This window comes from Mesoplodon bidens (assembly GCF_964165515.1).
Source record: "Mesoplodon bidens genome assembly, chromosome: 14".
In the NCBI taxonomy this organism is placed as follows: Eukaryota; Metazoa; Chordata; class Mammalia; order Artiodactyla; family Ziphiidae; genus Mesoplodon; species Mesoplodon bidens.
This window is the reverse complement of record NC_138170.1, coordinates 27143298-27160927: the sequence shown is the minus strand read 5'-3', so window position 1 is coordinate 27160927 and position 17630 is coordinate 27143298. Positions and strand designations below refer to the sequence as shown.

Genomic DNA, 17630 nt, shown 5'->3' with positions numbered 1-17630 from the left:
ACCCCAGCAGAGCCAGGAGGGTGGTAAACTGGATGACCTTGAAAATCCTTCCAGTGGGACAGGCTCATGCGGTTTCTCTGCCCTGGCTCCCTCTCCTGTGCAGACAGGTAGAGCTATGGGAGCTGGCTACTTGAAGCTTCTGAACACAGTGGTGCCTGCAAGCCCCTGGGGCACTCTGACTCTTGCCCAGAACTGCAGACTCAGCCCAGCTGTTATAAAGAGATGCTGTCAGTGGCTTTGGGGAGTAGCAGGCCCAGGCCTTCCAGATGGGGATGCCAGGGCCGCCGAGAAGTGCCCTCCCTCTTGTCTTCAGGGCTTCCAGGCAACCTGGAGCCCCCAGCTCTATTTGGAGTCCCTAAGCATCAGGATATAGCTGTTCAGCTTTTGGGTTGAGGGGAAGGATGGGGAGGCCTTTCCCTGCTCCACGGCAAGGCTGGGCCCTGTGGGTATGAGGATACTGCTGAGCTTCCCATCCTGTGTGCACTGGCCTGGCCCCCAACATAGGAGCCCCATCCCATTATAGTTTCCTCCTGAAACTCTGGGGCTCAGTGGAGGCAAGTGACTCCAGTCCTCACCCTCTTCGGGGCCTGGAGGCTGAGTCACTACCTCCTACTCTAAGACCCTGGGTCTCCAGTCCTCACAGTCCCAGTGTAACACCCCAGGACCCTTATTTTCACCTTCCCCAACTCCCCTGGAGGAACCTGCACCCCTCCCACCCCGCAGGTCAGTCCTGCGGTCACAGGTTCAGAAGCATCCATCTGCAGCCACAGCCCCCATCTTCCCATGAGTTCTGTAACTCCAAATACCATGGTCATTCTTTGCCCTCCCTGGGTCTCTGCACCAAACCTTGCTTTTCCCACTCGGTTTGCTCATGCTTCTTCACCCCCACCCAGCTAAGATTCTGGGGTCCTTTGCTCCTCCTGAACTCCTACCAGCCTCCCGAATGCCTCACCCAACCAGACGAAACTGGAGCAGGCCCTGTACCTCTGGGTAGACAGGCCCTGGCCATCCCCACAGACCTGTGTCCATCCCCAGCTGTCCCCTCCACTGACCCCCGGCACTGCCCACCAGGCTCTCTGACTTCCTTAGTCCGCTATCTCTCCCGTTCTCCCCTCCGAAGCTCTCCAGCCTTTTGCATGGTCCTCTGACCTTTGACCTCCCCCTTCCCCCCCCCCGCCTCCTTCCTCTCTGCTCAGTCATGAGAACACAGGAGCTATTATCAGATCAACTTCCTTAACCTCCCCACCCCCCAACCAACATTTGCCTCCCCCTGCTAAAGTGGGGTCTCCCCCACCCAGGCGAATCCTTTGAACCCCTTGTCTGCGTTCTGACTCCCCCACTCTGTCCTCCTCCTCCAGTGTCCTTCTTCTCTCCTGGTGCCTTCCCCTTGCATTTACACAAGCTCCAGTCTCTCCCATTTTAAAAGAGTGAAAATAAATAAAAGCCTCTCTTGATCCCACATCTCATTCCAGCTCTGGGTCTGCTTCTCTTTGTTCCCCCGGTACCAAGCCTCTAGACCAAGCGGTCAGCCTGCCACCCCATTTCCTTACCCCCCGGCTGGGCTCCACCCCTTGGGATGGGGTTTGCCTTCACAAACTGAGACACCAATGGACGCTCTTCAACCCCGCGGAGCTTGACCTCTCGGGAGGGTCTGACCCTGTGGATGCCCCCCAACTCCAGTCTCACTTGGCTCTGTCCTTACCTCCCTGGCCACTTGTCCTTGGGCAGCTCCCCTCCCCAGGGCTTATTTTCTCCACACGCTCCTGGGCTGATCCCACCCACCACCCTGGCTTCCATCACTGTTTTATGCTGGGGGCTCCTACTTCTGTGCCTCCAGCCCAGGCCTCTCTCCTGGCTTCTAGACCCAAAGCCAGCTTCCACAGGGCACCTCTGTTCACAGGTTCCACAAGTTCCTCAAACCCCACGTGTGCATCCAGCTCCACGTGCTGTCCTCCTTCACGCCGGGTCCTCCTCATCTGCGTCTTGCCGGGTTGTTCAAAACCAGAAAGCCGGGCGCACATCCTGCCGGTTCCCTGTCCTCCCCCCACACGCAGTATGGAGCTGCCTCCTAACTCTCTCTTAAAGGACCCACTTCACTCCATGCCCGCTGCCAGCAGCCTGGTCCAAGCCACCATCATCTCTCGCTGGACTCCCGCCACCGCCTCCTGAAGGCTCCTTCTCCAGAGCTCCAACGCAGCCTCACCATACAGCCATGGGGACGGTTCAAAATCAGGAATCTGTGGTCCTGCTCTGCACAGCTCTTCTGGTAACGTTTACCCACTGTGCTGGCTTCCAAGTTCCCGGCACCCCCTGACGTCAGGCCCCCATACCTGGCCCACCTCATCTTCCCCACTCTCTACCCAAGAGGCAGGCTTTCCTCAGCTGTGTGCCGCCTACCTTCACACCAGGTGACCTCAGCCTATGCGTCTCCTCACCTCTTACACACCTGGCCAACTCTAGCCCATCCTTCAGGCCCCCATGAAATGCCACTTCTCTCTAAGCTCTGTTTGGGCCCCTACTGTCTCCTCCCACGGCCAAACTCCTCCCATCTTAACACTGCTCACCCTTCACTTGCTATTCCATTTCATTGCTGTGTTCACTGCTTGACCCTTGACCCTGAGAGGTCAGAGCCTGGGCCCGTCTCATTCACTGTCCAACCCCAGTACCTAGCTAGCACAGTGCTAAGGTATCAGCACTGAGTAGGTATCGGTTCATAAATGACCGAACGGCAACCCTCCCTGTCCTGCCCTTGAGCCCCTCTCTCCACTGACCTCTGACATCTGGGGGAAGAGGCTGATGGCCAGCGGCAGGGCCAGGCCAAAGGCTGCCAGGCACACAAGGCTTTGCACGGGGAGGAGCAGCCGGGGGCGCGCCTGCAGGAGAGCTGTCCTGTGGGGGAGAGAGAAGGGGGTGCCCCGTGAGACCCGGAGACAGGGTGAGCTGGCCATTAGCCACCATGCCAGGTCCCACTGGGTCTGAGGGCCAGGCCCAGCCCATAGCTAAGTAGCTGTGGAGGAATTCTGTCTTTAGGACTGTCCCCCGGTGGCAGCCCTCTCCCCAGGCCCTGCCCTGAAGGACGTTGCCACTTAAATTCTCAACCATAAATCATAAATGAGCACCTGTGGGGCACCCACCCCACTGTGCGTCCAGCCCTGCACAAAGAAGGCCACGTGTGGGGTAGACGATAGAGGAGGCTGTCGGCCCCTGCTCCTGTGCAGGGGGTGGGGGGCCCATGCGGGGACACAGCGGAGGAAGATGGGCCTTGAAGGCAGCACATGTTGCAATAGTGAACAAACCACACACGCATACACGCACACGCACGCACAAGCACGCATACGCACGTGCGCACAGCCAGGAGAGGATGACCTCTTCTGGGTATGGGAACAGAACACACCCTGCTGACCACCTGGTCACCTTCGATCCAAGAGCCACAGTGACTTGCCCAAGGCCAAGACCAAGTCTGCGGGAGGCAGGCAAGGCTGCTGTCTGGGTTCTTCTGACTCCCTAAAAGTGCTGTCACTGAGCTGCTCTGGCTCTTGCCTTAAGGACCCTTTGCCCGCTGCATCACCAGTTCACAGTTGGCACCCCTCCCCGCGGTGAGCAACAGAGCTGGGATTCTTGGGCAGGAGAGTGGTACGAAAGCCTCCCTCCAGGGCCCTGGGTCCCCCAGCCCCATGACAAAACGGCCTCTCCAGACAGAGTGGAGGCCATAGCAGCTGGCGAGTCCACCTTCACTGCGTTGTCCATCAGAGCATTTCGTTCTGTATAATCCATCAGGCCCTGGGGAAGACCACCAGGCATTCTACTTGGGGAGGCCTGGGGTGGGATGTGTCAGCAAGATGGATTATTTGCCAAGGGATGTTGGGTGGGTACACATGCTGCCCTCGGTAAGCGTCAGCCTCCACAGGACTGAGACTGGCTCCTGGTGTGAAGAAGCTATAACCAGGGCTCTTGCCCCTCCCCTCCTGGAGCAGGGCTGCTGTGGCCACAGGCAGGGGAGAGGCTCTTCTGGGGGCAGCGCCTCAGTGTCGGGGCAGGCAAACCCCGCACCACCTTCACCTCCTGGCACATGAATCCCAAGAGCAGCTGGCTCTAAGGCGACAGCAAAACTGGGAGCAGCAGTTCTCAAACTTTAGTATCTAGACAGTGGTTAAAAATGCAGACTCCCCCACGAGATCCTGATTCAGTTGGTACTACACCTGGGAACCCTCCATGAGTCTAAAACAGGTGATCCCCAGACTACACTTCTGGGAAACTCTGGCCCAGGATGTTCCTACTTAGGTACCAATAACAATCCAATTACTCGTAAATTCTATGCAAGTAAAAGACCTGGACACAGTAAGTGCTCAGTGAGGTGTGTTAGTGTTGCTGTTGTTACTGCCCTTGTTGCCAGCAGGAAGGAGGGAGGATCCCGGTGGCTGGGTTGTCCTCCAGCCCTTCCCACTGGCCTAGACCCCAAGATCTGTCCAGTTGTTGAATTAAGCCTGAACTGAGTTATTGGGGAGGGGAATTTCCACAGGATTAAGAACAGGGGAACAAAGGTGCCCAAATCAAACTCAAGCGCTTCTGGTATCCCCTCTGCCTTGGTCCAGTGCCCCCATCTTCTCCCTCTCTTCCAGGTGAGCCTTACCCCCCTCTTCCCCACGGACTCAGCCTGAGGCCTCCTGGGCTTCCATGGGAGTCATGGAGGGGCTGGGAGTAAGGCTGAGATGGGTCCTGAGATGTTTTCAACTCAGATTAACTTCTCCGGCAGGACTAGAAGGTGGGTACTCTTGCTCCCCTGGCAGCGACTGGGACCTCAGTCCCTGAGGGTGGCCAGAGCAGGGGGGAGGGAACAGGAGGGTGTATGGTCCCTGGAGGCACAGCCCCAAAGGAGGATCACTCCCTCCCTGGCAGGTGAGGGGCAGGACATGGACCCATTCGGTGGGGACACTGGACAGACCCCTTCTATGTGGGGCTGCGACCTTGGTTCCTCTCTCGGGGCGGCTGGCTGAAGTCCCCACTGTGAAAGGGATCCAGAAAGTCCCAGGCCTGTGCTCCCCACTCAGGAAGGAGGAAGGTTCAGACAGCAGCCAACAGGAGCCTCTCAAGTCCCAGCCCAGGCGGGAGAGTGAACACAGCAGGACAGGGGGAGGGGAGGAGGAGAGGGAAATGGCAGGGAGGAATTGGAAAGGCAGCTGGGGGAGTTAAAATATGCAGATGGAGAGATGTGCGAATGCCTGGGAGAGAGGAAAGACCCGGATCCCCGGGAATGAGGGAGGCTGGGGAGCGGCCTCAGGAGCTACCGTGGAGGGTGTGGCCTGAACCCTGACCAAGCTGAGACCCAGCCTGGGAGGGCAGAAAAGTCCAGGCCCGGGCCAGGGCCGGGGATGCAGAGCTGGGGGAGAGACCCCCCCACAGCTGCCTCCGAGTTGGGGGGCGGGGCTGCTCTCTGGGCCCTGAGTCCAAAACCAGCTTCCTCCCCAGGACAGTGGAGCTGGAGTGGAGCCCTGGGCCTGAGGGAAGGTTCGGTGGAGAGTGAGGGGTGGGGCGTGCACCCCTCAGAGAGAGGCCCTGCTCGGCAGAGTGGAGGATTCTCAGCTTCTGACGGGAGACCCTTGTCCTTTCATCTCAGAGACAGGGGCACCTGAACACGCCGCCCACCTCTGCTATCCCAGCAGGAAACCCAGGGTCCTCCCAGAGAGGAGAAACTGAGGCCGGGGCCAAGCCAGCCTCGCTGCCACACAACAGCTTGTCTCCCCATTGCCGTGCATTCCCTCAGCACTTGGAGCAGTTTTACTTTTGCGCTCCATTAATTTGCAAGCAGGCTGCTTTGTAAGTGTTCTTTTGTCTTTTTTCCCTGGCTGTCCTGACTCCCTCACCCAACTGGGGGCTCCCGAGGGTCGAGGGTAGGGCTGCCTCCCCCATCAGCCTCCTCAGCAGAGGCCCTGCCATTAGCACCCTGCATGGAAAGGCCATGGGGTGCTCGGCAGGGGGACCCCAGCCAAGAGCCAGGGGCCCACTGGATGGCGCAAAGTGCCAGGCTCTAGTGGACAAGGTGGTGAGGGGGGCAGTGCCATCATTCTCCAGGTGGGAAACTGACCAGCCCCCCCCGGGACACCTGCCAGGAGTCTCAGTTGGTGCCGGACCTGCCCTGCCCCCCACCTCACAGTCTGGCAGCTCCGTGCCCCCCACCCCGCCCCATGTATATGAGGTTAATTATGTCTTTGAGGGTGCAAACTGAGTCTTGTTCGTCTTGATATTCCTGGGGGAACCCAGGCTGGACTCTTTCTCCTCCTCAGAGACCCTCCCACAAGCTTCAGGGAAGGACCAACTAAGTACAAGCCTTCCAGGGGACCAATGGCTAAACCTCTTCTACCTACCCGAGGGGCTTCCTTTGACCCTGAGCTGAGCCAGATGCAGGGCACCCGCAGTCCAGGCTGATTCCAGGCTGGGACATTCAGAACTAGAAGAATCCCACCCCACCTCCCAAGCCTCCCAAAGCTAAGTTTAAGCCCCCAACCAATGGGACACTAACCGTCACTCCACTTTCTGCAAACCCAGCTCAGGCGGCACCCAGAAGGCATCACAGACCACATTTTTCCCCAGCAAATTCCAGCTTCAAGATTCAGTAGCCTTGAAGACAGAAGCCCTCCCTTCCTCATTTGCCCAGTGGTGTCCTTGTGTGCACTTGCAGTCGCTGGTATTTGGGGACAGCCTCAGTTCACCAGAGAGCAGCATATACGAGGTCCAGGGGCACCAAAGCAATCGCTTCCCATGATTTGTTTATTTTTGCAACTTCCAGAGGAGATTAATATTCTTTTTTTTTTTTTTTTTTTTTTGTGGTACGCGGGCCGTTCACTGTTGTGGCCTCTCCCGTTGCGGAGCACAGGCTCCGGACGCGCAGGCTCAGCGGCCATGGCTCACGGGCCCAGCCGCTCTGCGGCATGTGGGATCCTCCCGGACCAGGGCACGAACCCGTGTCCCCTGCATCGGCAGGCGGACTCTCAACCACTGCGCCACCAGGGAAGCCCCGAGATTAATATTCTTACGTCTCAGCGTTCAACACGCCATCCCTTGCTCAGGTACCCACGCCCACTATGCACCTCCCCCACTCTTCCAGGGGACAAAGGGATCATCCCCTCAGCTGGACACAGGGCCCCTTATCAGCAGGCCCGATGAGAGAGCGTGCTTTGCTTCTGTTGGGTTGGGCTCTTCAAGGTCCACGCAACAGGCCCACACCTTGCCCAGAGAGCCCTCCCTTCCACCAAAATCCTATCTTACTCTCAGTGCCAGCTTCAGCCCCTTTCCTCTGGACCAGCCCTCCCCTCAAGGTCACCCTGACCCTGTTCCCTCACTGCCGGGTCCCACCTGCAGCTGACCTGTGTGTGGGTCCTGCCCTTATCAAAACACAGGCTTTCTGAGGCCAGTACCCCAAATCTGCCCCTCTCCTGTCTCCATGCGGGGTGGATTCCAAAGACAGGCTGATTATGTGCTGTGATCCAAAAATCCAAGAGGCAGCCAGCGTGGTAGGAAGAGCCCAGTTTTGCAGCCGTATTCCTGGGCCCTGCCTGGCTCTGCCATTTCCTAGTGTGTGACTGTAAGCAGATGATATAACCTCTCTTTGCCTTCCTTTCCTTGTCTGTAAAATGGGGACATCATGCTCACCTCTTTGCACTGTTGTGAAGGTTAAATGAGATCATTCATTCATTCAACAAACACTGAGCATCACTATGTGCTAGGAACTATGCTAGATGCTGTGCAGGGCAGTAAACGAAAGGAACTGACCTGCCTCCATGGAGATGACATTCTAATGAAGCAGACAGATAGCATATAACTAGATAAAGAATCTCAGCTATTGATAAGTGCTGTGAGTAAAAATAAGGCAGTGTAGCGGGGGAAGAAGTCCTGGTGGCTGTAATCTCGATGGGGTGGTCAGGGGGGGCCTCGTTGAGGAGATGGCATTTGGGGGGGACCCGGCTGGGAGAGGACTGGGATGCAGCCAGTGCTTAGCTGTTAAGTGTTAGCTGTTATTGTAATTTGCTTTGTGGGAATACGAAGGTCCCCAAATTGGGGAGAAGCCCCTGATCCAGAGCCCCGGAGGGAGTGCCCCCAAGCCCATCCACTGCCTTGAGGTGCCCCTCCCAGGCTGGGCCCCCGGGAAGGAGGAAGCGATCACCTCTTCACTTTTACCTGCACCAGACCTCCAGGCCTTTGCTCATCTGGCTCCCCACACCTGGAACCCTTCCCTGCCCCTTGCCGTCCTCCTAGACTTTCCCCAACCCTCAGGGCCTGCCCAAACCAGCCCGCTTCCTCCCTCCTCTCCTCAGCCTCTCCTTCCAGCAGCATTCCTGTCTTTGTGATTCAATTTCACACTCTTTAATTAATAGAATCCCTCCATCATTGTTCTTATTATTGTATCTCCTTATTTCTTTATGGTCAGGACAAAGTGTTCTCAGAACATCCCTCTGAGGGCGGCAGGGACGTTAGTACAATTATTGTCTAAATGAAGAAACTGAGGCTCAGTGAGGTGGTGACTTGCCTCATGGCAGATGCCGGAAAGGGATGCGCTGGGCCCAAGGCTAGTCTTCCCACCATAGTCCTCAGACTCTCTCTTCACCACTGGTCCTGTGCTGTGCACTAATAGAGCGCATGCACGCGCGTGCGCGCGCGCGCGCGCACACACACACACACACACACACACACACACAGCCTAGAACCGCCAGCTCCAGGGCAGGGCCAGCCTTGTCCATCAGGACATCCCTCCTAGAACTTAGCACAGGGTCCTGAGCAGCCAAAGTCCATGAATTCTCACAGGATGATGCCAGCAGCCCTGCCAGGGAGAGTTTGAACAAACTAGGACCCTTGCCCTGGGCCAGCAGGTCCCCCTTCCCCCACCCTCTTCACCACGATGGCCTCTGTCCTGGGCCCCAACTCACTTCTCCAGCATGGACATGACGATCGGGGGTAGCACCAGGATGGGCATGGGGAGGACTACCCGTGTCAGCGCCGTCTCCAGCAGGGCCTGAGGGGCAAGCAGAGGCTGTGGTGAGCGGGGCGGGGGTGGGACAGCCTCGGGGCGGCAGCCCCGGAGCCCCTAGGTGTATGTACCACTGCTAAGCACATCTGGCTGAACGGAATAATTCATGGAATCGCTCACGAAGCCATATTCCAAACAACAGGAAAAAGCCACCCCCTCTTCCCACCGCAGATCTCCATCACCTACCACATGTGGGGGAGTGGAGGCAACCCAGAAGCGGCCCCAGCAAGGGGCCTGCGCCCAGGGAGGTGAACCGGGTGGCGGGGTACAGCGGCTGGGAGGAAACATATGGAGGATCTGAGATGCTCTAAAAACAAAGCAGGCACTGGAAGGGCCAGAACAAACAGCTGTGGCCTGCTGAGCCGCTGAGGCTCCTGGTGCCCAAGGAGAAGAGGGATTCTGGGATTTACTTTCTTTTCCCTTAAAGGCAAAGATTTGGAGGATCTTGTCATTTCCTGGCTCTGGATGAGAGTCTTTCTTAATGACAAGAGGTCAGCTTTGTAAGTGGGAAATGCTTCTGCTGAGTGTCTGCTGTCCCCATATGGGGTCTGCCTGGGGACTTGCTCTGGAAGCTCCCTCAGGATTCCTCGGCGGGGGTGGAGGGGGGTTGCTGGTCAAGGCACAGCTCAGTGGCAGTTCTGCACCCTGATGGGCATTGTGATGAGTTCCTTTAACCCCACGGGCTCCCAGCCCTCAGAGAAGGCTCAAGGAATGCTTGTAACCCACGGGTCCCTGGAGTCCCAAATGGCAAGGGGCTGATAGAGCCAGGAGAAGGAAGCCCAGGGCTGCAGAAGAGCTTGGGGTTCCCTGCTGTTTGGACCACAAGGAGGAGATATCACAGTTGGCCTCCCTCACAGCAAGTAGGGAAGAGGATAAAGTTGGATAGGAGGTTAGGGTGATGTAGGAAACTGAGGCCAAATCCCCTCTGATGATGCGCTCAGGGCTAAACATTTCTCCCAGGAACTTGGGTTCTTCATGACCAGCCTCAGGAAGGCCCGGGAGAGGTCCCTCCAGTCTTCTGAACAGGTGTGGGGATGACAGGGGGCCCAGAGCCTGTGCAGGAAGCAGAGGATGCGGTGTTGGCACTGGCACCCCCGAGCCCCTTGCCCCTCACAAGCCTTGGACAGACACTTACTTTCCCTGAGATCAGTCAGTGCGGGGGGAAGGACCAGGACAAGAGAAGGGTCTTCCTACATCAGAGGCTTATGGAGAAGGCCTCAGTGACAGGGTGCGGTGGGGGGCCACGTGGGAGCTGATGAGGGACAGAGCTGGAGCAGAGGGGACCCAGCACTTGGAGGCCAGAGCAGGACAAGCCACTAATTGCCATTAGGATGAAGGCTGGAAAGCACAGGGGGATATACAAGTGGACAGGAATTTTTTTTTTTTTTTTTTTTTTTGCGGTACGCGGGCCTCTCTCACTGTTGTGGCCTCTCCCATTGCGGAGCACAGGCTCCGGACGTGCAGGCTCAGCGGCCATGGCCCACGGGCCCAGCCGCTCCTTGGCATGTGGGATCCTCCCGGACCGGGGCACGAACCCGTGTCCCCTGCATTGGCAGGCAGACTCTCAACCACTGCGCCACCAGGGAAGCCCAGGATTATTATTATTATTATTTTTTTTAATTACAATTGCTAGATGGGTGAGGCTGGTGAAACCAGAAGTGAAAGAGGGCCTTCCTGTAACAAAACATCCCTCCACCTCGACCACACTCACTCCCTAGTGACGGATCACCTGCAGAAGTGCCTATTAGCAGCACACAACCACAAACCATCAGCTTCTCTGAGTCCTCTTCTCACCTGGGAAGATATGAAGGCCCTAGGCCCTGGGTCCTGGGGAAGGGAAAGAAAGCTCTGGCGGAGGGGGGGTCTCCTCTGCCCTTACCAAGTAAGAGGTCAGAGAAAGCACGTCCCGAGGGGCTGGGACAAGAGATGGGGATGTTTCCCAGTAGTGATGAGGCAGCTGGAGAGAAGCAAGGGTATCTGGTGGGCAGGTGTGGCTGGGGCCAGACCTGAGGCCCGGGGCTCAAACCGATGGGGGGTGGGGGTGGGGTGAGGAGGAGAGCTCAAGAGGGCAAGGCAAGGGCGCTGAGGACACAAGTCCCTGGGAAATGAAAGTGTCTAGGGAAAACCGACCACAGCCTCCCTACCAGCCCCCGAGCCCCCAGATGACCCACATGTCTGGCTGCGATCTTGGAGGAGCCCACGAGGTTGCCATCACCGTCCAGGACGTCAATCCCCTCCTCCAGCTCCCCATACCGCATCAGGACCACGTTGCAGATGTTGGCGCTGGCTGGAGAGAGAGGAGGGCAGGGAGCCGGCGTGAGGGGGGCGGATGGCATTCTACCCTGCGCAGGAGATCACTGGGCTCCACCCTCACCAAACAACAAAGGTTCTGAATAAATGCCACGTCTGCTCAAACAGTGGGCGAAGGTGTGGCTCTGCTGCCTATCAGCCTGGTGAAGGATTTGGGGGCCCTTGGGAACCTGGAGAGCAAAGGTGGAGAATAACCAGTGTTAGGAAGGAAAGGGAAACTATTCAGGGCTTAGAGGGCGGCCAGTTATCAAGGACGCTGCTTTCCTGTCCTCAGGCGCAGGCCCCACGGGCAGGCGAAGTGGATGCCCATCTGGGAGGGCTCTCGGGCTTGAAGACGCATTGCCCACACTGGTGCCTGATGCTCCACCATCAGCACCTCAGTCCCTTGGGCTGCCTTTCCGGGCATCCTCTTGAATGCCAGCCCCCCACATTTAGCCCCTCGCTCCTCAGAATGAATCAAGTTCCCAGAGATTTGCTTCCCCGACAACAGGTGCCAGAGCAGGCAGGAACCTCAGTGCTAACCCGGCACCGCCCCCTCATCATATGGATGGAAAATTGAGGCTCAGAGATGGGGAGTGACTTATCTGAGGTCACACAACAGAGCGGGACAGAGCTGAAAGGCTACAGTGCCTCATCCTTCGGGTACCCAGGAGATGGAAGGGTTTGGGGCGGGGTGGGGTGGAGGTCAGGCACGGCTAAAGGCATACCTTCTACGTTCTTGCTTCACGTGCTTGGGTTTCCTCCTTTGGCCATGCCTTCCCATGTCAGCTGAGATAATGGGGACCTGGGCTGAGGGGAGGGCTCCTGGCTCCTTAGTTCAGCACTGTGTGTCAGAGTTTGGGTGGCCACCCATCAGCTGGTGACTGGCACAGGGAGCCTCTTTCAGCTCCTTCCCCCCGGGATCCACGTGGCTGGCCCTGGGCTCAGGGCCGGGTGTGGGTGCTGACCTCGCCTGAACTCCTCCGGCCCTGTTCCAGGATGGAAGTGGGGGGACTTGGGGGTGGTGGGAGGGTGGGGAGTCGGGGGGGTGACAAATTTGGAGCCCGCCTGCTCCACTCCTCCCCCAAAAGCGCCTTGCTGTGTTTAAAGTTTTAATTTTTGCTAATTAATGTCAATTAATTTTGTATAATGAGTGTTTAATTTTGGGGAGTGTGTGAGCCTGGGAGCGACTGCAGTTCTGGGCTGTGAACGCTGATTAGCATCAACACCTGCTGCTTCCCCACTCCCTCCACTGGGGGGGGCGGGACACCAGGGTTTGGGGAGCTGGAGGGCGGCAGGGCCTAGTGGGCAGGTGGAGGAGGACCACAGATGCTCCTGGTACCCAAGCCAACACTGGGGAGCAGAGTGGTCCAGGGCGCTTGCAGCTGGGGGACAGGATTCTGCAGGTGAGGGGTGGCTTGAGGCCCTGGGGGTCTCTGAGCCTCAGTCTCCTGTTTCCGTCAAGTGGGGAGGTGGAATAAACAGAGAGGAAGACTGAGATACTCTGCAGTCTTTGGAGAAGAAAAGCAGGAGACCAAATACAGTTTCGAAATGTATTTACAGCACATATGCCGTCTCTGAGTAGCTCTCGTGTTTCCACACGACACACAGGAGCAGTGGGAACCATGCGCAGACCTTTTCGGCATCAGTTCCTCCTGTCTCCACAGCAGGCATGCTCTCCTGTCTTACACAGGGGCTCTCAACCGGGGCCATCTTTATGAGACATTTGGCAATATTTGGAGGCGTTTTTGATGATCACAACCTGGGGGCGGGGGGCTGCTACTGGCATCTAGCGTGATCTCTAGAGACCAAAGACGACTAAACATCCTACAATGCACAGGACAGCCCTCAGAACAAAGAATTTTCCAGCCCAACGTGTCAATAGAGCTGACGTTGAAAAACCCTTGTCTTACACACGTACAGACTGACAGAGTTAGGAAGGTAAATCTGAGGTAAAGGAAGAGAGAATGGGAGCCTGGGTTTCAGGCCAGATGGGCTTGGGTTCCAGTCCTGACTCTGCATCTCCCCTCCCCGCCCTCAGAGGTGAGCTCCTGATAGCCCCAGGGCCCCCAGAGTGGCCTTGGGAAGGGGCACCTGGCCTGTGTGTTAGTGACTCGCCCTCTAGTGGTGGCAGGAATGTACTACACCCATCGCACCCCTGGGACGGCCAGGCCCTCAGTACCCAGGAGACCCAATATTAGTCTGTCTTTGGAGAGAATATTGGGGTTTTCTGCCCTGAAAGGCATCAATCTCTGCCCTCTGAGAATCCTTTCCACCACCACCACCACCACCATTCCAGGAAAGGCAAGGCCACAGGAATGTGGTCCAGGGGAGGAGCAACTGCTTAAAGCCAGGAGCCAACAGCAGACTCTGCAAACCCCACCCCCAACCCAGCTTCCCAAGTGTAAAAGGAAGGGCTGCATTTAGTGTCTCCACGGGAGCGCTGGGTGCTGTCTGAGCTTACAGGATCTCCAGGTAGAGGGAAGCCAGGGGCGGCTGAGACATATCTAGCCTGACCGTGTGTGTGTGCACGTGATGGAGACAAAGACAGGAGACAGCATGGTTTTCGAGGTGATGGAGCTGCCCCAGGCTCATGGTGGCATCTCGCCTGCTCTCTGAAATTTCCGAATGTGTGATGTGGCCTCAAGAAGGACAGAGCAGCCCTTTGGTTCAAACACAAAACCACTTGAGATGAAAGACAAAGCATGAAAGTAAGTGAAAACCCAGCCTCCCTCCCCTCCTGGACCCCTTTGGGGATGACAATGTCCCCCTCTCATCTGAGCTGCCTGGCTGGAAAGAAAGAGAAAATGCTGAAAGCCACCTCAGAAGATGGCAACCCCAGGCTCCTCCCTTGGAACACCCACAGTTCTTACTGCTTACACAGACAGCACATGCCCTGTAATCTCTTCTGTTGACCGTGTACAGTGGGTATTCATTTATTAAGCACTTGCTGTATGCACCGGTTGCTAGCCATCCCTGCCATTGAGCAAGGAGAATGCCAGCCTGTTTTAGTGATTTCATTTCCATGATCTCTTCCAGAACTTTCAGTTCCGCTGTATTCCTTTCAAACCCTCCCAGGTCCTTCTCATCTCACTCCTTGACAGTCCAACTCCAGAGACATAGACACTGAGAGACTAAGTAAATGAAAAGAGAGAGAGAGAGAGAGAGAGAGAGAGAGACCAAACATGGGCTATGGGTCTCCTTTCTAGCACACCAGCAAGATCCATTATTGGCAGTATCAGCAGGTTAATTAAGCAGTCTGTTAGTGATAATGTTAAGAAAACTGGCACATTTTCAACTCAGATTGACACTATTCAAGACTCAAGCATAACTGATTTTGGAGCAGTGATGCTAGGAGATGTCAGTGGATGAGAGAGAGAGAGAGAGAGAGGGAGAGAGGGAGAGAAAGAGAGAGAGACAGAGATTGCTTCATGCTGACGGCAAGCTCAGTGTCAAGGCCTGAGGAAAATAGGCTCTTGCCTGCTGCAGATGTTCTCACATCAGACACATCATGATGCAAAATCATGCAGACTGTGAAGAGCTAATGAAGTGCCTGTGTGAAAAGTACAGTGTGGAGGGGGGGAGAAAGAGCAGTAGATAGAAAGACAAGTGTGCAAGTAAGTTCTCAAAAATATGACTACAGGGGAGCTTACCCCTTGAACTAGCACCGGAACAGAGGCATAGATCAATGGAGTTAATAGTCCTGAAACACCCCCAGCTGCAGGGGAAATGAATTTGTGTTAATGAAGTTGTATCGACTTGCAGGGAAAGGGCCATTTAAATACGGGGTGGAGCAACGGGCTATTCATCTGGGAAAACCAAACACCATAACTCATCTGCATTTACGCATATTTTAACATTATAAACATCACCATGCGCCTTACAATGCATGTTGCAAGGGGATCTTACCTGCTCTTCATCACAAGTGTCTGTGCGTGGGTGAACTGAGCCACGTGTAGAGGTATCTGTTCATGCCACTGTCACCTCAGCTGCCCACAGCAATCCACACAGAATTTGAACTTAAACTTAGATTCCTAATTGTTGCCTAAAACATCTTTTTAAAACTTACGCTATAATGGAGCATGTACACGAAAAGTTATTGTACATGCAGAAGATCGTCTGCCAGATACCAGGCAATGCAATTAAAGGCAGCAGAAATTGCCAAACCATAGATAGCTACCCTAAAGAAATGCTTGCCCATATGCACAAAGAGACATTTACAAGGATGTTAATTATAGCACTGTTTGTAACAGCAAATAATTAGAAACAACCTAAATGTCCACCATTAGGGAACTCACGTGGGAAGATCGCCAAAACAAACTTATGTGAACAAAGTTATTGAGTATGTACAGGATGATTTACTGAACGTAAAACCCCACAACCGGTACACACACGTGTGTGCATAAATCCTTGGGTAATGTTCTAGAAGGGTCACACCTCACTGAGTAATCCTCTTGGGGAAGAGAACCAAATTTGGGAATTAGGGGTTATTGAAGAACTTCCACTTTTTTACCCTAAATTTTTCTATACTGCTTGCATTTTTACAATGAGAATGTAACCATGATTTACTTGTCTAAAAGTTGAAAAAAAATGCCAGTCTTCTTGAAGTAGATCTTAAAAATTTTAAAGCCAGGAGGGGTTGGCGTGACCTACTCATGGGTCCTACACTTAGGCATCTGTTTCAGAAACTTCCTGAAGAAGCTGATTAACTTCAAGAATATTTTTTTCCTTCAAGTAAAGAATAAAATGAAACCACAAGTATAACGAAGTAGGAAATGAAAATAATCCCAATAATCTTTCATATGTTTTGAAATTATACTGTCAATTTAAAAGGGGTTAAAAGGGTCAACATTACAGGCAGAGATTGTGAAAAGCTGTGATGGCCATGATGCTGTGTTTAACAATCAATGCCCAAAAGAGAACTGTAAAATGTGAAAAAGCCTGAGATTCAGAATCTGTGGTATTGAAAAAAGTGACTTGGAGTGAATATGTAGTGAACACTTGTTCATTCCTTCAAATGAATATGAAATATAATCCTCTCCTCTTCTGAAAGGTTATTACGTTAATGCCTCATAACTGAGGCATCTTAGAATTGAGAAACATGGCATTTGATACCTATTTATGAACAATATTATAAGAAATGGGAAGCTTTAAAAATATATTTATTATATATGACAAAGGGCTACCAATATTAATCTACGGAGGGTCATGGTGACTGACTCCCAATAGCTATTCTACCCCCAAAAGATTAGTCTAAACTAATTATAATAACCCCTCCCTTACCAGTGATTGATTTAGGAAGGGACACGTGACTGATCCTAGCCAGTGAGGGATGTCTGCAGGACTTCGGGGAAAAGTCTCCTCCCACTTAAGCAGAGGTGGCAGGCAGGGCCTCCTCTCCTCTGGGCAGTGGTGGGTTTTGATCTGATGTTTGGAATTGAGGCTGCCATCTTACAACCATGAAGGGAGCAAGCCTGAAGATGAAGCCCCTGGCAGAGCATAGAGATGGAAGGAATGGCCCTGGATGCCTCACTGGAGACTTGACCTCTGTAAAGTAATGAGAGGCTTTATTATTTAAAGCCAGTTTGAGTTGAGGGTTTCTGTTACTTTCAGCCAAAAACAATCATAAAATGCATAAAGAGTTTTAACAATTATTAAGAAAAAGATATAGTGATCAACAGACTTAGAGAATGAACTTATGGTTACCCGGGGGGGGAAGGATGGGGGAAGGGATAGATTGGGAGTTTGGAGTTGACATGTATACACTGCTATATTTAAAATAGATAACCAACACTATTGTAAAGCAATTATACTCCAATGAAGATGTTAAAAAATAAAATAAAATAAAAATAAAATAGATAACCAACAAGCACCTACTGTATAACACAGGGAACGCTGTTCAATATTCTGTAATAACCTAAATGGGAAAAGAACTTGAAAAAGAATAGATACATGTATATGTATAACTGAATCACTATGCTGTACACCTGAAACTAACACAACATTGTCAATCAACTATATTCCAATATAAAACAAAAATTAAAGAAAAAGATACAGTGATCAAAATCACCAAAAATATTCAAGTAAAAATTCATAAAAGAGATATTTTAAAATATTTTAAAAATCAATGAACATGAACTTATTAATAGTCAAAGACTGATATTTGAATCTAAGAAAAAAAATCAATCTGCAGGAGTTCTTTATATGTTTTGGAGACTAATTCTTATTGGTTTAATGGTTTACAAATAGTGTGTAGCTTGTTTTCTCACTGTTGGTGGTGTCTTCTGTCGTACAGTTTAATATACATATATTATCAAATAAG

At 53.6% G+C, this 17630-nt stretch overlaps 1 protein-coding gene across 5 annotated transcripts in view; it reads right to left on the bottom strand.

Moving 5' to 3' along the window:
• SFXN5 (sideroflexin 5) overlaps nucleotides 1-17630 on the bottom strand; it is a 116459-nt gene that overhangs the window by 16213 nt on the left and 82616 nt on the right. For 3 of the 5 annotated variants that reach the window (XM_081253936.1, XM_081253935.1, XM_081253937.1), the window contains 3 exons: nucleotides 11191-11306; nucleotides 8919-9004; nucleotides 2772-2889 (listed from right to left, as the gene is read on the bottom strand). In XM_081253936.1, coding sequence (XP_081110062.1) covers nucleotides 2772-2889; nucleotides 8919-9004; nucleotides 11191-11306 — 320 coding nt within the window. Of the gene's footprint in view, nucleotides 1-2771; nucleotides 2890-8671; nucleotides 8813-8918; nucleotides 9005-11190; nucleotides 11307-17630 lie in introns of those variants that run through there. The other 2 variants (XM_081253938.1, XM_081253939.1) reach the window with 2 other exon arrangements.